Below are 17,669 nucleotides of genomic sequence, written 5' to 3'. Positions count from 1 at the left end.
GAAAGTTTTTGGATAAAGCTTTTAGGATTATGGGAAGAGACCACAGAGTCAGGTAAAGTATTCCAAGCACTGATGATTCTGTTACAGAAGTCATATTTTCTGCAATCTAGATTAAAGCGGTTGACATTAAGTTTAAATCTATTGGTTGCTCTTGTATTATTGCAATTAAAGCTGAAGTAGTCTTTGACAGGAAGGACATTACAATAGATGATTCTATGAGTTAAACTTAGGTCTTGTCAAAGGCGACGGAGTTCCAAGTTTTCTAAGCCTAGGATTTCAAGTCTAGTGGGATAAGGTATTTTGTTGTTTACAGAGGAATGGAGAACTCTTCTCGTAAAATATTTCTGGACACGTTCAATTGTATTGATGTCAGAGAGGGTTCCAAACAGGCGAGCTGTATTCTAGAATTGGTCTAGCAAATGTTTTATATGCTCTGGTTAGTAGTGTAGTGTTTTTGGAAAAGAAGCTATGCAAGATTAGGTTTACAACTCTTAGAGCCTTTTTTGCTATGTAGTTGCAGTGGGCTTTGGCACTTAGATCATTTGATATGAAAACTCCAAGGTCTTTAACGGGATGGGGGTCATCTGTAAGGTAATGTCCATCAAGTATGTACTTAGTGTTTGGATTCTTTTTTCCAATATGTAAGACTGAGCATTTGCTGGTTGAGATTTGGAGTTGCCAAGTTTTAGACCAAGCGGTTAGATGATCATATATGATAGATGTATTGTCTGTGGTGTTAAATAGTTTGACATCATCAGCAAAGGGAACACAATTACTTGAGATATGGTCACAAAGATCATTAATGTATAGTATGAAGAGTTTTGGTCCAAGGATGTTGCCTTGAGGAACGCCACTCTTGACAGGAACAGGATTTGATAGAGCATTGCCAATTTGAAGTAGGGCTATTCCAGGCACTTGTTCACTGATTCAAATGGAAAAAGCAAAAAACATTGGTGATGGTGGTGGAGAGAAGGGGAGGGGAGGAGATAGGTGCAAAACTGGTGCATGTTATTCATTCTCTCTCCTTAGCAACTTCCAGTGCAACATATCACACCACTCTCCCTCCCTCTCCTAAGTCCTCTCAGCTAATGTCAATAGCCCCAAATGACATTTGATGGTTGCTAACCTGACCTCCAATCTATTCAGGCCATTCCTTCCCTTCCCCCCCCCTCCCCTCATCTACTACACTTCAAATGCCCCAGCATGAATTCTCCCTATTCCTAGGTCTTCCTTCTCTCTTGCATAGACACACAAGTGGATTGGCAATGTTCTCGCTCTATACTACAGGCAACAACAGGTTTGGCCTGCATCCTATATAAGCTGAATCAATACTCTAGGGCAGCCATCAATATTGTAATGTCTTTTACAACTCCCAACACTCTTAGCCATTCTTTGGGAGCTCTATTTAACCACATGTAGAAGTGGGATGATAAGGGAACATTGCTGAGGTGGAACCTCTTGAGATCTTCTGCAGATTTTTGCAGGAGTTCCCAGTAAATCAAGCCAATAATGCAAAGGCATTGCATAAAGTTCAGACAGTAATAAACCTTTAACTCTTCAGACTGTGACTATGTACAAAACTCTTGTGGAAGGAAGATTTTTTTTCTTTGTGACACTCTCATTTTCTGCATGTGAATGTTTTCAAAAGTGGATTATATTTTGTATTATAAACAGCGGTGGCTTAGTGGGTAAGACACTGAGCTTGTTGATCGAAAGGTCAGCAGTTCAGCGATTTGAATCCCTAGTGCTGTGTAATGGGGTAAGCTCCCATTACTTGTCACAGCTTCTGCCAACCTAGCAGTTTGAAAGCACGTAAAAAATGCAAGTAGAAAAATAGGGACCATCTTTGGTGGGAAGGTAACAGCATTCCGTGCACCTTTGACATTGAGTCATGCCGGCCACATGACCATGGAGACATCTGACAGCGCTGGCTCTTCAGCTTTAAAACGGAGATGAGCACTGCCCCCTAGATTCTGGAATGACCGGCACATATATGTGAGAGGGACCTTTACCTTAAGCAGCTATGATGGCTGATTGCACTTCTCTAGGTTGTGTTTGAAAGAAAAGTGTGGCTCTGTCCAAGAGATGACTTGGGCATCGTAAAACAACCATCAGTGATAAACACCTCCCTCTACACAGGTGCCACACTTAATGATAAGATTTTTTTTTTGGAGCAAGAGAATCAGTAAAATCCCCTTTACCAGAAATTGACAAATGGAACCTGGAGATCTGTTGAGGATGCTCTAATTTGATTCCTGTTCTAAAGCAGGGAGTTGATCTTGATGACCTCAATGGTCTGCTTATATTCAGTTTATCACTTGCAAACAAATTGTTCTTGAATGGAAGTGAAAAGTTCTCTGCAAATGATTGAAAAAAATATGTGTAAATGTCTTATTGATTTGTCCTCTCCAGTACACAGAAGCAGTGATGTGAATGCAACATGCTCTTTCCATAGCAAACCTGTATACATCCCCCCCGCAATGCATGAATGTCTTAGCTTAGTTGATTTTAAGATACTGCTGAGATTATTACAAAAGAGATGGAATAACATCTGTAATAGTGAGAATATAAACAGTGGACAAGCTTGTTGGGCTTGATTGTTCAGATCCCAAAACTGTGGGAGTTTATATAGCCAGAGAATATTTAAATCTGTGGTGAGGCCTGCTAAATTGCCATAACATACCTAGGTCATTTTGTGGAAAGAAATAAACTACGTTGTCGTGTCCCACTCCTCCGCTGATGGCCGGGTCGGGGAAGTCCGTATCAAGAGTGCCTCTGCAGCTCTGCCAAAGTCCTATCAGAGTTCTCAAGGCAGGCAGGAGACCAGGAAGTGACTTCAGCAATCCAAGTTAGACTTTGCCTAACTCAGAGAATGCCAGAAAGCAGATCCTTTATATAGGCCATGGGGTGTGGCTCCATGACTCAGCACTTATCCAGGCCTGCCCCTCCCTTCCTTTTGCTGACGTCGCCTCTCTACTCTCTGGAAGCAAGGAACTCTCCAGCCTCCAGCTGTTGGTAATCTTAGCTCATGACTGGCTTCACATTCTTCAGGTTCACATGCTGTGGGGGAGGGGTTTAGTTGCTCCGTTTGCCTGGGCATGGTGCCAGGACTGGGGGCTGAAGGCACGTCAGGCCCTTCGTCTTGCTCGGCCTGTCTGGGCATGGTGCCAGGGCTGGGGGCTGGAGGCATTCCAGGACATTATTCCGAACTATCAGCGTCCGGCAGGAGATAAGAGGGGCCCGGCTGCGGCAGGGGGAGCAAGCGAGACACAGCATACGTGTCCTCTTTCCAAAGAAATAATATTTGGTTCCTGATTTAGCTAAGAGAATGTTTCAAGGTAGCTAGCTCAATCTGCTGTTAGATCAAAGCACTTTTTAAAAAAATCTGAAACACGGATGCTGTATTAGCCTTTTCAGAGGTGTAAACTTATAAATTCTTGTATATATCCTGAAATAACACCCAATTCCTTCCAACCGTTGTTTATTTCCAATCCCCTCAAAGCTATATGTCATGTTGGCTATGGTTGAAAGGAGATGTTTGAAAGTGGCTGAGAGGGAAGGGAGGAAAGAGGTCACTCTGGGAAGATTGGGTAAAATTGGACTGATGAAAATACACACTAGCAGCTATTGAGCGGTGAAAGAGAGAGAGGATCAACATGCAGTAACCTTGCCCTTCTTGCTTTGTAGATGTGGTTGCATCCAAACCCAAAACAACCAAATTTAACTGGTTTCACTTTTACTAAATCCAAAGTTGTTTCAGAAAGTTTCCAGATCATTACAATTTATTCTGGGTTTGAAACAAAAGCATTTTTTCATTTTGGAGATATTCCTAGGTCTAATTAACAGTTTTGCTGTGTTTTCTCTGATGCTGACCTATGCAAAACAGGGAGGGAAAAAAACAAACACCATGGCTGAGTCATCAGAAACTGCTTCTGTTTTCAGTAGAAAAATGCTGGCATGGGCACACAGTAAATGCTTGGAGAAATGATTCGCTGAGGTGAAATGTAACTAGGAAGAAATTTTTTAGAAGGCTCTTGGAAATATTGACCAGGGACCTGGTGGCTCAGTGGCTAAGATGCTGAGCTTGTCGATAGAAAGGTCACCAGTTCAGTGGTTCAAATTCCTAGGGCCGTGTAATGGGGCGAGCTCCCATTACTTGTCCCAGCTTCTGCCAATCTAGCAGTTTGAAAGCACATAAAAAATGCAAATAGCAAAATAGAGACCACCTTTGGTGGGAAGGTAACAGCGTTCTGTGCACCTTTGGCTCTAGTTATGCTGGCTACATGACCATGTCTTTGGATAACCCTGGCTCTTCAGTTTTGAAACGGAGATGAGCACCGCCCTCTAGAGTTGGGAATGACTAGCACATATGTGCGAGGGGAATCTTTACCTTTACCTGGAAATATTGAAAATAAAGCTCGATGTGTGCATGTGAAAGTTAGCACAAAACTCTCACTTCTCTTGTCATCAACTGGACTATTGCTAATTCTATTTCTCTTCATCAGAACTGTGAGTGTTTATATAGATGCTCACAGAAAAATATCACTCTGTTACATGTCATATAACATCCAGGGGTGGGTTCTACTTACCTTTGCTACTGGTTCACAGTAGGTTCACACGCGCATGCTTGCTTTGCTCATGCTTGCTTCTGAGCAGTAGCTTCTTGATGACATCGGGGTTAGTGGGTGGAGCCTCCTTCTAGTTTTACTACGTCTTGCAAGAACAAGTCAAGAACAAGTGATGGGCAACCCACCACTAATAACACATCAGTGTTACTCTTGAGTGGTGAATTTTCTTGAGAAAATCAAGAATTTCAATTGGAAAATAATCCAACCAGAAAACTGGATTAATATTAACCAGATGAGGAATGAGTATATTACAGGTGCGAATTACCATTAAGTAGTACAAGGAAGAGCCAATTCCTCCTTTCTTTTTTTTTAGTTTTTCAGGAATGATTCTGAGGAAAGAGAGAGAAAGAGAGAGCAACTTCTCTTCAGGGTTTATATTCAGATGATTTAGACTAGTGTGAAACTTTATTTAAATGGATTATTTGGGGGGGGGTGCACTATTATTCACAAATATCATTACATAAGGTTATTATAACAATTTCTGTCATTTGCATGATTACATTATTATGAAGAACACACATTGATGGGTAATGCTATCCTTATGCAAATGAAGTAACAATGGTACCTATCATGTAGCTTGTGTAACAAAATTAGCATATATAAAACTTGTGAAGCAGAAACTCATTGCATTAATTGCAGAGTCCAAAGAAGTGAGATCTATAAATCAAGATTTCAATGTGCTTTATTTAATTTCTTTCTCCTTCCCAAGAACTATAATGTAATGCTTGTGGAAGCTAAGTCAACACTATATCAATATATATCAATTTCTTCAAAAGATGAAAAGTCTTTTTTAGATACTGTGAGATCAGCAGTGTCATGGATGGCTGATACTACTAATTCAGTTTTATTCCTTGCTTAAAATAGTTCTTTTTTAAAAAAATGTTTCTTGGGAAGATTTCTCAACTTGGTTCCATCTATATATATATAGATAGATATAGGAGCCCTGGCAGTGCAGTGGTTAAAATGCAGTATTTCAGGAAAACTCTGCCTACAGCCTGAAGTTCAATCCTGATGGGGCTCTAGATTAACTCAGCCTTCCATCCTTCCGAAGTTGATAAAATGAGGACCCAGATTGTTGGGCGTAATATGCTGACATTATAAACTATCTAGATGGTGCTGTAAAGCATTGTGGGACGGTATATAAGCCTAAGTGCTATTGTTATTAATTATGTTTAGGATTATAACTCTCAGAATTATGATTGGGGATTCATCTAATCCAGCATAATTAGAAGATACAAGTACCAGGAAAGCAAAGCATATATGTCATTATTTGTATTAATAGGTGCAGAATATTAGATCATTCCCATCATGATTAACAATGTGGGAAGGAACCATAATCCATATCCATGTATCTTAAATGTGCCTTTCAAGCCAAAAGAGTCATTTTAATTGCAATTTCTTATTAATGCTGTCCATTTTTCTAGATTACAATGTTAACAGATTTTTGGGGGGTGGGTGGGAAGAAAATTGCCTTCAAATTTGTAAATTCACCGAATACTTGGTTCTTTTCTTGGAGGAACAGAATATACTTTGAAGAGGAGAAGAAAAGGGAAAGGACCAAGAAACAGACATTTGCATTCTGCACTAATAGCCATGCCATTAGCATTTATTCATATCTGCAATGTGGCTGTGCCAGCATACCACTGATTTGGTCTACTCTATTTCTCATCCTGGAACACTAATGAGAAGTTGCCATACCTGCTACCTCTTTAAACTCTCCCCTCTGTACCTCTAAATTGTAATTTCCTGGTTTTCTTTTTCTTCATAATCTAGTAACAGCCCTCCGGTTTAAACAATCCCACATAGGACTCTTTATATAAATCACTGCCTTCTACCATTTGTCTGGCAAGATAGTTTTCCAATCCATACTGTCATTCAAGAAAGAAAGAAAATAAATCCCTTAAAAATCTTTTTAAAAATGCATTGGCATGTCAGTTAGAGTGCCTTTAAGGCTGCAATCACTTTCCATATTTAGTGCAGAGTTAAACTGCTAAGTTACACTTTAATTAAATGACACCATTATCAGTTTATCTATAAGTCACTGCTGAACACATCTGTCTTTGCAGAAGACACAAATCATGGATTAGAAATAGTCACAAGCCCTGATGTTTATGGTAGTATACAGGAAACAAATAAACAAACAAACAGTATTCAAAGCCACAATATTTCTTGCAGTATGGCAACCAGGCAGTGGCATTTTCTCCTTTTTGTAGAAAGGGAGAGGGAATTCACAGGATTTTCCTAGGTGGTAATCTGAGCACAACAAAGGGACAAGCCACAATCACATGAAATTTTTACCCCAAGTGCAAGTCACCTTGTAAAACGACAAAAGACCATCTGAGATCAGACACAGGGTTTGAACATGCATCCATCTGAAAGTCCACAAGCAGCAATGCCAACTTTCAGAAAATATCAGATGAGTTGGACTTATTTTCCTACTCTTCACCAACATAAACCTCCTAAGTTACTACAACTGATAGGTGTTGCTCAATATACTCAGGACTAGTCCTTCAATGTTTTGCCTAATCATATATTTATTTAGTGCAGGGGTCTGCAAACTTGGCTCTTTTAAGATTTGTGGACTTCAACTCCCAGAGTTCTGGGTGAGCTGGGTGAGGAACTCTGGGAGTTGAAGTCCACAAGTCTTAAAAGAGCCAAGTTTGCAGACCCCTGATTTAGTGGATGCATTTGTATCCCATATACTTTATAGACAGCGGTGGGTTTCAGATATTGTTATCACTGGTTCACCGCGTGCTCGCTCGCTTTGCGCATGTGCGCGCCTTCTACGCATGAGCTTTGTTCTCACGTGCACCTTCTGTGCATGCACCCAGCCTCGAAAACATGGCTAAATAGGACGGTACAGCGCCGGGGCAGGTGGGTGGGCTCACCCGTGATCTCTGCTATTGGTTCGGCCTAATCGGTCCGAACTGTCTGAACACCACCTCTGTTTATAGATTATAAGAAGCTTACAGTACACAATTAAAACACATAAACATATAAAAAATGATCAAACACCATACTCCTCTCTCCCACTTGATATTTACCATCCATCCCAAAGTCTCAGTGAAAGAGAACAGTTTTCACTATCTTCCAAAAATTTGCATAAAAGGGGCCAATCCTAAATGGGGGTGGAGGTGGGGAGGGCAAACTGTTCCTGAGCAAAGGCTGCCATCAAGAAGGCTTAATTTTGAACTTCTTCCCCCACGTCAGGAGTGTCAAACTCACATTGTCACAGCGTCATCTCGTGACATATTGGGACTTCCCCGCCCGCTTCGCTAAACCAGGGGTGGGCATGGCCGGCACATGACACATCTGACTCACAGGCTGGGATTTTGACAGCCCTGCCCTACACTAAGAAATGAGTTGCAGCCACTTCCTGTGCTTGAGATTTCTGGGCTACAGCCAGGATGCCGTTGTTGGTTTGCTGCTCTATTAATAATATCAATAATATCAATAGCAGTTTATCTGCTCATTATGGAAAAATGATTTCTGATCTGAAGGCCCGTAGGCCAAATCCCAACGCAATATGACTGCAGCATGTTTCATGAAAATGTGATGTGTGTGAAATGGACAAATGGTTTCTTCCAATTTTCTTAACTTTTAAAAAATTCCTATGTGCTTGCATAGTCCCATGGTCAGTCCAGGGGGGGGGGAAAGTTTCCTTGAAAAGATGCTGTAGGTATACTATCCTTTTTAAAAGAAAGAAGTCAATTGGAGGAGCCACTTTAGCCACCTCACAAGATTTTTTTTTGAAAAAATAGGCACAATTCTTCAGCCAATCCATAGATATTTCTTCTCCCCAAGCCAGTTGGGTTTCCCTTGTGACCATCATTTAACTCATCATTGACTCCTTTGGGGGCAAAACCACCAAATCTGTTTTTAAAAGAATTCCCTGCTCTAAGTATTCTGTTACTTGTATTATGCTCTAGCTCCGAGGAGTCAAACTTGATTTCTTTGGGGGCCACATCAGGGTTGTGTTTCATCTCAGGGGGGTGAGGTGGGCATGGCCAGGTGGGTGTGGCCAGCTCCACATCACTCATGTCAGGGGCACCTGTGGCGGCCCAAGCACTCTGCCAGTGAAAACGGGCTCCTGACCTCCGTTTTTGGCTGCAATGTCCTCCTGCAACCCTCTGCCAGTGAAAACAAAGCTCAGGAGGGCTGCAAGCAGCCCTCCCAAGTGCCATTTTTCTCTGGCAGAGGCACCACAGGCCAGTCCTTTGCTGTTTCCAAGGTGGCCCCATGGGCCAGATCTAAATATCCCATTGCCCAGATCCGGCCCACGGGCCTTGAGTTTGACACCCCTGCTCTAGCCTCTCATTTTATTTTGTTCTTTCTGCGCCAACTCAGTAAGCTCAAACTGCCCAAGGAGCTGCTGATCCAGTTCTACGGAGGAATTATTGAGTCTGTCATTTGCACCTCTATAACTGTCTGGTTCGGTTCTGCAACCCAACAAGAAAAACACAGACTTCAGAGGATAATTAGAACTGCAGAAAAATAATTGCTACCAATTTGCCTTCCATTGAGGACCTGTATACTGCACGAATCAAGAAGAGAGCCGTGAAAATATTTGCAGATCCTCATCCTGGAACACTAATGAGAAGTTGCCATACCTGCTACCTCTTTAAACTCTCCCTCTGTACCTCTAAATTGTAATTTCCTGGTTTTCTTTTCTTCATAATCTAGTAACAGCCTCCGGTTTAAACAATCCCACATAGGACTCTTTATATAAATCACTGCCTTCTACCATTTGTCTGGCAAGATAGTTTTCCAATCCATACTGTCATTCAAGAAAGAAAGAAGTCAATTGGAGGAGCCACTTTAGCCACCTCACAAGATTTTTTTGAAAAATAGGCACAATTCTTCAGCCAATCCATAGATATTTCTTCTCCCAAGCCAGTTGGGTTTCCTTGTGACCATCATTTAACTCATCATTGACTCCTTTGGGGCAAAACCACCAAATCTGTTTTAAAAGAATTCCTGCTCTAAGTATTCTGTTACTTGTATTATGCTCTAGCTCCGAGGAGTCAAACTTGATTTCTTTGGGGCCACATCAGGGTTGTGTTTCATCTCAGGGGTGAGGTGGGCATGGCCGGCACATGACACATCTGACTCACAGGCTGGGATTTTGACAGCCCTGCCCTACACTAAGAAATGAGTTGCAGCCACTTCCTGTGCTTGAGATTTCTGGGCTACAGCCAGGATGCCGTTGTTGGTTTGCTGCTCTATTAATAATATCAATAATATCAATAACAGTTTATCTGCTCATTATGGAAAAATGATTTCTGATCTGAAGGCCCGTAGGCCAAATCCCAACGCAATATGACTGCAGCATGTTTCATGAAAATGTGATGTGTGTGAAATGGACAAATGGTTTCTTCCAATTTTACACGGAGAAACCCAATTAACCAAAGACCTATATGTATATATATGTATACATATTATATTACATTTACCTTATAACAGACATATGGTAGTACAGATAGTCCTCAACTTAACAACAGTTCATTTAGCAACAGTTCATTTAGCAACCATTAGAAGTTACAATGGCACTGAAAAAACTGACTTGTGAACATTTTTCACACTTAGGACCATTGCAATATCCCCATGGTCATGTGATTTACATTCGGATGTTTGACATATTTATATGTCAAGCATCCAAATGTATGCTTCATATTTCTTATTTATGAGGGTTGCAGTGTCCCAGGGTCATGTAATCCCCTTTTTAAGAGGTCGAACGACTAGCCTTGTGGTGCAACCAAAACAATCTGGAACTGAACACACTCAAAACCGTAGAAATGGTGGTAGATTTTAGGAAAAACCCTTCCATACTTCCACCTCACAAGATTTTTTTTTGAAAAAATAGGCACAATTCTTCAGCCAATCCATAGATATTTCTTCTCCCCAAGCCAGTTGGGTTTCCCTTGTGACCATCATTTAACTCATCATTGACTCCTTTGGGGGCAAAACCACCAAATCTGTTTTTAAAAGAATTCCCTGCTCTAAGTATTCTGTTACTTGTATTATGCTCTAGCTCCGAGGAGTCAAACTTGATTTCTTTGGGGGCCACATCAGGGTTGTGTTTCATCTCAGGGGGGTGAGGTGGGCATGGCCAGGTGGGTGTGGCCAGCTCCACATCACTCATGTCAGGGGCACCTGTGGCGGCCCAAGCACTCTGCCAGTGAAAACGGGCTCCTGACCTCCGTTTTTGGCTGCAATGTCCTCCTGCAACCCTCTGCCAGTGAAAACAAAGCTCAGGAGGGCTGCAAGCAGCCCTCCCAAGTGCCATTTTTCTCTGGCAGAGGCACCACAGGCCAGTCCTTTGCTGTTTCCAAGGTGGCCCCATGGGCCAGATCTAAATATCCCATTGCCCAGATCCGGCCCACGGGCCTTGAGTTTGACACCCCTGCTCTAGCCTCTCATTTTTATTTTGTTCTTTCTAGTGATACTTTGGTTAGTCGATAATTACATTATTTATTTATTTATTTATTTATTTATTTATTTATTTATTTATTTATTTATTTATTTATTTATTTATTTATTTGTCATAACAGCATACATAAGCATAAGCATGAAGCAACTATATAACATATAAGCATCTATATGAGTATAAGCATGTAATAACTATATAAATTGGATATAATATATATATAATTATATATATGTATATGTATATATTTGTTTTCTGAGGTTTTCACGGGTGTTTGTATATAGGTCTTTGGTTGTTGGGTTTCTCCGTGTAAAATTGGAAGTGTCTTGGCCACGTTTGGAAGTCCAGTTCGTCATCTGGCAACGTTGAAGCCTGAAGATGACGAATGAGACTTCGTCGAAACGTCGCCAAGACACTTCCAATTTTACACGGGAGAAAACCCGAACAACCAAAGACCTATATGTATATATATGTATACATATTATATTACATTTACCTTATAACAGACATATGGTAGTACAGATAGTCCTCAACTTAACAACAGTTCATTTAGCAACCATTAGAAGTTACAATGGCACTGAAAAAACTGACTTGTGAACATTTTTCACACTTAGGACCATTGCAATATCCCCATGGTCATGTGATTTACATTCGGATGTTTAACATATTTATATGTCAAGCATCCGAATGTATGCTTCATATTTCTTATTTATGAGGGTTGCAGTGTCCCAGGGTCATGTAATCCCCTTTTGCGACCTTCTGACAAGCAAAATGAATGGGAAAGTTAGATTCACTTAACAACCCTGTTACTAACTTAACACCTGCAGTGATTCACTTAACAACTGTGGCAAGAAAAGTTGTGAAATGGAGCAAAACTCTCTTAACAAATGTCTCACTTAGCAACAGAAATTTTGAGCTCAGTTGTGGTCATAAGTCGAGGGCTACCTGTACTTGTAGGATATATCAATCTGGGCTTAATAAGAAATGAACAAAAAAAGGATAATTGTCTGTATCAGCTAACTATATAGGTCACCACAACAGAAGAATGCAAGAAGAAAAAACAAAACAGGTAGAGGCAGTTATATCTCAATGAATAATTTCCAAAAAAATACACCTATCTTAATTAGGGGAAATGATTCAACAATAAAACTTATGAACTTATAATATAAGCCCTGAAAGGAAATTAAACTATTTTGCCTCTGTATTTATGCTAAAATTCTACCTTGACTTTCCTTTTCAAATGTAGCACTCATAACAAATAAACAAAATTCAGCCAACTTTATATCAAAGTTAAAGTCACATTATTCAGTCGTGAAGTAAATAATAAAACACCTCCGTAAAATCCACTCAAGACATCTTACAAGGTAACATAAGTGGCTAATAGAACCAGCAAAATAATCAGAATTAAAATAACAGATCCATTCACATCCCTTAAGTTCTATGAGATACAATACTGACCATAGTCAAAAAAAGAAAAAAAAAGAGAGAGAGAAACATAAGCAATCACTAAGACTTAATTCAAAAGAGCAAAAGAACAAAAGAAAGGTTTTAGTGTACTAGAAAGCCAGCAAGGGCAAAAATCATGATTACATTGAGAACAAAGGACATTTACACAAAAAAGGCCCTCCACACTGCCAGGAAACATACAGTATATCACAAGGCTGTTAACAGGTCTTATGGACGTCACTTGAGGAAAAAAATGTTCCCCAGCTTGAGTTCAGCCTTTCTATTCTATTCTATTCTATTCTATTCTATTCTATTCTATTCTATTCTATTCTATTCTATTCTATTCTATTCTATTCAAAGTAATAACTAGAACCTTGCATTTGTTTGCAGAAATTAATGGTTATCAAATACCATTGATACATAAAATATTCCAACTAATTCACTCTAAAATTTTACTAATTTTAGACACAATTTTCTGTGCCGTCTGAAGTATCAAAGTACTGTGATGAGAATGGCAGCCATTTACAGAGTTTATTTACAGTAATTGAGATACAGGTAATGTATCTTCCATTACTTCCACAACTGATTATGTGAGAAGTAGACACAACTGGGGCAAAACACTATTTGAACAATTCAATCATCTAGAAAAGTCTGAATTTAGGAAGATTCAGACCTGCTCAAATCAGATTGATATCCTGTCCCTGGATTATATATTTTCTGACCAATCATGTTTCTGACCATCCAGATTTATTTTCAGTTTTTTAAAAAAATTATCCAACCCATCACCAATTTTAAAGAGCCCAGGTAATATGAAACAAAGATAAACAGCTGAATTTCATAAATGTATTTATGAAACTGTTTGTATTCTTACTGATAGACATGAAGTGTCAAAATAGGGTTACCATGTTTGGATTGACAACATCTGGATGACCTTGAGATTATAGCAAGGAGCTATAAAAACTAGCATGTTTGCAATAACTACATTTATAAGGATTTTTGTCTTGCTGTAAATCCAATTAATGGTTGCTTTTATGCAGAGCATAGATTTTCATAACTTCTACTTATTTATTAGTAAAATGAATTATAGGTAATATTATGGTAGATAAGGCAAAAATGTTAACACATACATATTCATTTGCAAGAGAGACAAGTAAAAAATTGTCCGTGTGATGTTACGAAGCAAAGTATCCTTTTGACCTTGTGTTTTACCATCAGATACAAGCTAAATCATAGGACTTGTACTATAAGACCATAATGCATATTTCTCACTTTAAATGCTCCCCTTATATTCTTGTGAGTTTATTTATTTATATAATTTAGAGGTCAACCAACTCCAAAGGTGTTCTGAGCTGCTTGAATGTTTTTAAATGAGAAACAATATTGAATTAAGAAGCAGATCATGCATGTCCAGGGGAAAAAACATATATAACAACAAAAGCATAGCTATAAAACTCAACAGCCACCCTGCCCAAGATGTGAGAGAACGAAAGAACAGCCATGTTTTCTAAGCATACATAATCATTGCTTCACAAAGCCTTCATTTAGCCACTTCACTAATTATGGCTTGACTGACAATACTATTTAAGTATACCATCAGGGCCTCTGGTGGCGCAACAGGCTAATGCAGCCTATTATTAACAGCAACTGCTTGCAATATTGCAGGTTCAAGTCCCACCAGGCCCAAGGTTGACTCAGCCTTCCATCCTTTATAAGGTAGGTAAAATGAGGACCCAGATTGTTGGGGGGCAATAAGTTGACTTTGTATATAGTATACAAATGGATGAAGACTATTGCTTGACATAGTGTAAGCTGCCCTGAGTCTTCGGAGAAGGGCGGGATATAAATGCAAAAAAAAAAAAAAATTGACATGATGAGGAAATGTAAGTAGTTGGTATGTTTTAGAAGACTGAGAACTCCTTTATATTCTTGCTGCCATTATTTGGAGCATGACTGGAGCTTAGTTCAAGGAAGTCCAAATGTATAGCAATTATCTTGGCTAATGTATGAATCAAGCGTGAAATAAGAGTTGGGAAATATTAGCTGAGTGAAAGAAGCTTCCCCCATCACTATTGTTATACAAGTGACTGAAACTCTTTTGGACAATGCTGATAATATTTGGAAATTCATAGTGTGGATAAGCTTATTACATGCATGCTCAAACCACAGGTTAAATTTCAGGTAAGGTAAAGTGCAATAGCTATAGAGTGTACTCACTGATGAGTTTGATTTAAGTTGTTTATCCTTTTGGCTTCCGTAGAAGAGGAAGTAGGAGTGAGCTGAAAATAAGTCAGTATCTCTTCTGCTTTATCTCTGTACTTTAATCTCGATAGGCATGCGGGGGTTGAAATGGATCAGTGAAAGGGTAGAAACATACAGTTTTCCCCATTTCATCTAAACTCTCTCTGTGTGTATATGCCATGAACTGCCAGGTTGGTTGAGATACTATCTGGTAGGAATGCTGAATAGCAAATAGGCTGGCACATAGGGAAATTCCTTTTTCTTGGTTTAAGCTAAGTCAATCTCAAGACTTTCTTCGCAGGACTAAATTAGATGCTATCCACCTGAGTCCCTGAGCCAGCAGAAAACTATACTATACTGTAAACTATACTGATCTCTTTTCTATGATGCAACAAAATTATTCTGTCATTTCTGTTCCAGCATACAGTCAAAGGAGTTATTACTATCCAACATTATGTGTTTCAATTTATTTTAATAACAATCTCTCCAATGTTCTTTTCATATGAAAAGAAGCTAGGCCTTTATACTTGTAACATTCTTTCGATGAGCCTCAGTTTCTCACTCTTATAGTCTTCTATGTTTTAAATCAGTCAATCAGAATAGAGCTGGAAGGAACCTTGGAGGTCTTCTAGTCCAACCCCTTTCTCAAGCAGGAGACCCTATAACATTTCAAACAAATGACTGTCCAATCTGTTCTTAAAAACCTCCAGTGATGAAGCGCCCACAACTTCTGGAGGCAAGCTGTTCCATTGATCTTACTGATCCAGGACCCTTGAAGATCTGGTGGGTACAGTATGCCAATTTGGGGTCCAATTTGAAATAATCAATACTTTCTACTCCACAAAATAAAATGCCCCTGGAAGAAAGTGCTCAGGGACTAGAGTGGAAGAGGGTGCACATACCACAGCCAAAAATAGACACCTGGAGCTGGGCTGACCCCATGGCTCAATCATAGAATAATCACTGAAACATGTCTAATTGCATCTGTGAGAGTAGCATGCTTGAGTTGAAGTGCAAATATGCAGACAAGAATTTTCCTTGGCATCTTTGGCTATGGCAGTGCTTCTCAAATAGTGGGGCGCCCCCACCAGGGGGGGCGCGAGGCTCCGTAAAGGGGGGCGCGTTTGACCTCGGCAAACACTGTCATAACAAGCTAACATACTATTTACAGTCGCGCGGGGGGCGCGAAAAATGTTTTCTTCTTCCTAGGGGGGCATGACAGAAAATAATTGAGAAGCACTGGGCTATGGCAACAAAGATTCTTATCAAAAACCCTGGCAAACTGCTGCGAATGTACTCAGATCTTACTGCCTATCAGTTACAAGTGATCTGATAAGCTGCTACAATGATAAAATTGTAACATTTGGATGAACCTTGGAGTTCTTTACGTGTTTTGTATACGTTTGATACATGCTTTTAAAAGGCTTCTTGTATATTTAGGAAGATTTTGGGGGGTAATATTATTGTTCAGACATATACCATACGTTCAGAATATCATGAAACCATGATCAAGAATGAAAACACTCACACCAATCTTCTTGACGGAGATTCCTCATTCGAATAATTCTTACAGTTAAGATATAACATGGTGACTCCATACTCTGCAAAACAGGAAGGAAGGAAGGAAAAATATAAAGATGGACTCTTCAACTGATAAATGTAATTCTTTTAAGTTATAATTAGAAATGCTGGTGAAGTTATCTGGACTTTGGTCTGGGAAAATCAACTATTTTCATTTGGAAACTCCCCTATCACAAAGTATTTATGCTTTTGAAGACTCCAAATAAATACATTTTAGGGCCTTCCCCACTTGCACAAACATGCCATGGCCACATCTTTATCTGCTGTGTCCCCATGATGTTACCTGGCCTTCAGCCCAGGGATGACACAGCCTTAAAGGGCCGTGGTAAAGGGCCGTGGTAGCTCAGGCTGGTAAGAAGCCTGTTATTAGAACACAGCACCCTGCAATTACTGCAGGTTCAAGCCCGGCCCAAGGTTGACTCAGCCTTCCATCCTTTATAAGGTAGGTAAAATGAGATTGTTGGGGGGGGGGCAATAAGTTGACTTTGTAAATATACAAATAGAATGAGACTATTGCCTTATACACTGTAAGCCGCCCTGAGTCTTCGTAGAAGGGCGGGATATAAATGTAAATAAATAAATAAAATTAATTAATTAATTAATTAATTAAATCACTTTTAGGTGTGCAGAACTGGATTGTTTTCCAGCAGAGATTAAAAGAGTTTAGGAACAATGTGATATTATTGTGATTAGACATAATAAATTGGTAGTAGTGGTGAGGAAATGGAATGGAAGAGCAATGAAGGAAATGAAGAATGAAAAATAATGTCTTGTGTTTACATGTTAATTAGCATTTAGTTGCTTCCAAAATGCAGTTTCTCTCTTATTTAATACAAGCAATATTGTTGCTGAATGCTAGATGGGTTATAATCATTGCCACAAACTAATTGGATAACCAAGATAAAAAAAGAATCATAAAACAAATCAACCCAGTGTTTTTATTGGGAGGAACCAGTGGTGGGATTCAAATTTTTACTACCGGTTCTGTGGGCGTGGCTTCATGGGTGTGGCATGGCTTGGTGGGCATGGCAGGGGAAGGATACCATAAAATCTCAATTCCCTCCCCACTCCAGGGGAAGGTTACTGCAAAATCCCCATTTCCTCCCGATCAGCTGGGACTCGGGAGGCAGAGAATAGATGGGGGCGGGGCCAGTCAGAGGTGGTATTTACCAGTTCTCCGAACTACTCAAAATTTCTGCTACCAGTTCTCCAGAATTGGTCAGAACCTGCTGAATACCACCTCTGGGAGGACAAATGACCAGGCTCAAATGACACAATTTGCAAAGACCTAACCCTTGGAAAAGAGGTTCCTCCCAAGATTCAAATGACCCACCCCTTAGTAACATTTC

At 39.8% G+C, this 17,669-nt stretch overlaps 1 protein-coding gene across 1 annotated transcript in view; it reads right to left on the bottom strand.

Annotated features, from left to right (window-relative positions):
- The window catches only part of LOC131187598 (cytosolic phospholipase A2 epsilon-like), a 63,027-nt gene that overhangs the window by 36,255 nt on the left and 9,103 nt on the right, over positions 1-17,669 (bottom strand). The window contains exon 2 of the mRNA XM_058162024.1: positions 16,268-16,340. Within this exon, the coding sequence (XP_058018007.1) occupies positions 16,268-16,340 (73 nt within the window). The remainder of the gene's footprint in view (positions 1-16,267; positions 16,341-17,669) is intronic.

The sequence above is a fragment of the Ahaetulla prasina genome, chromosome 1 (assembly GCF_028640845.1).
Source record: "Ahaetulla prasina isolate Xishuangbanna chromosome 1, ASM2864084v1, whole genome shotgun sequence".
NCBI lineage: Eukaryota > Metazoa > Chordata > Lepidosauria > Squamata > Colubridae > Ahaetulla > Ahaetulla prasina.
This window is presented reverse-complemented; position numbering and strand designations above follow the sequence as displayed.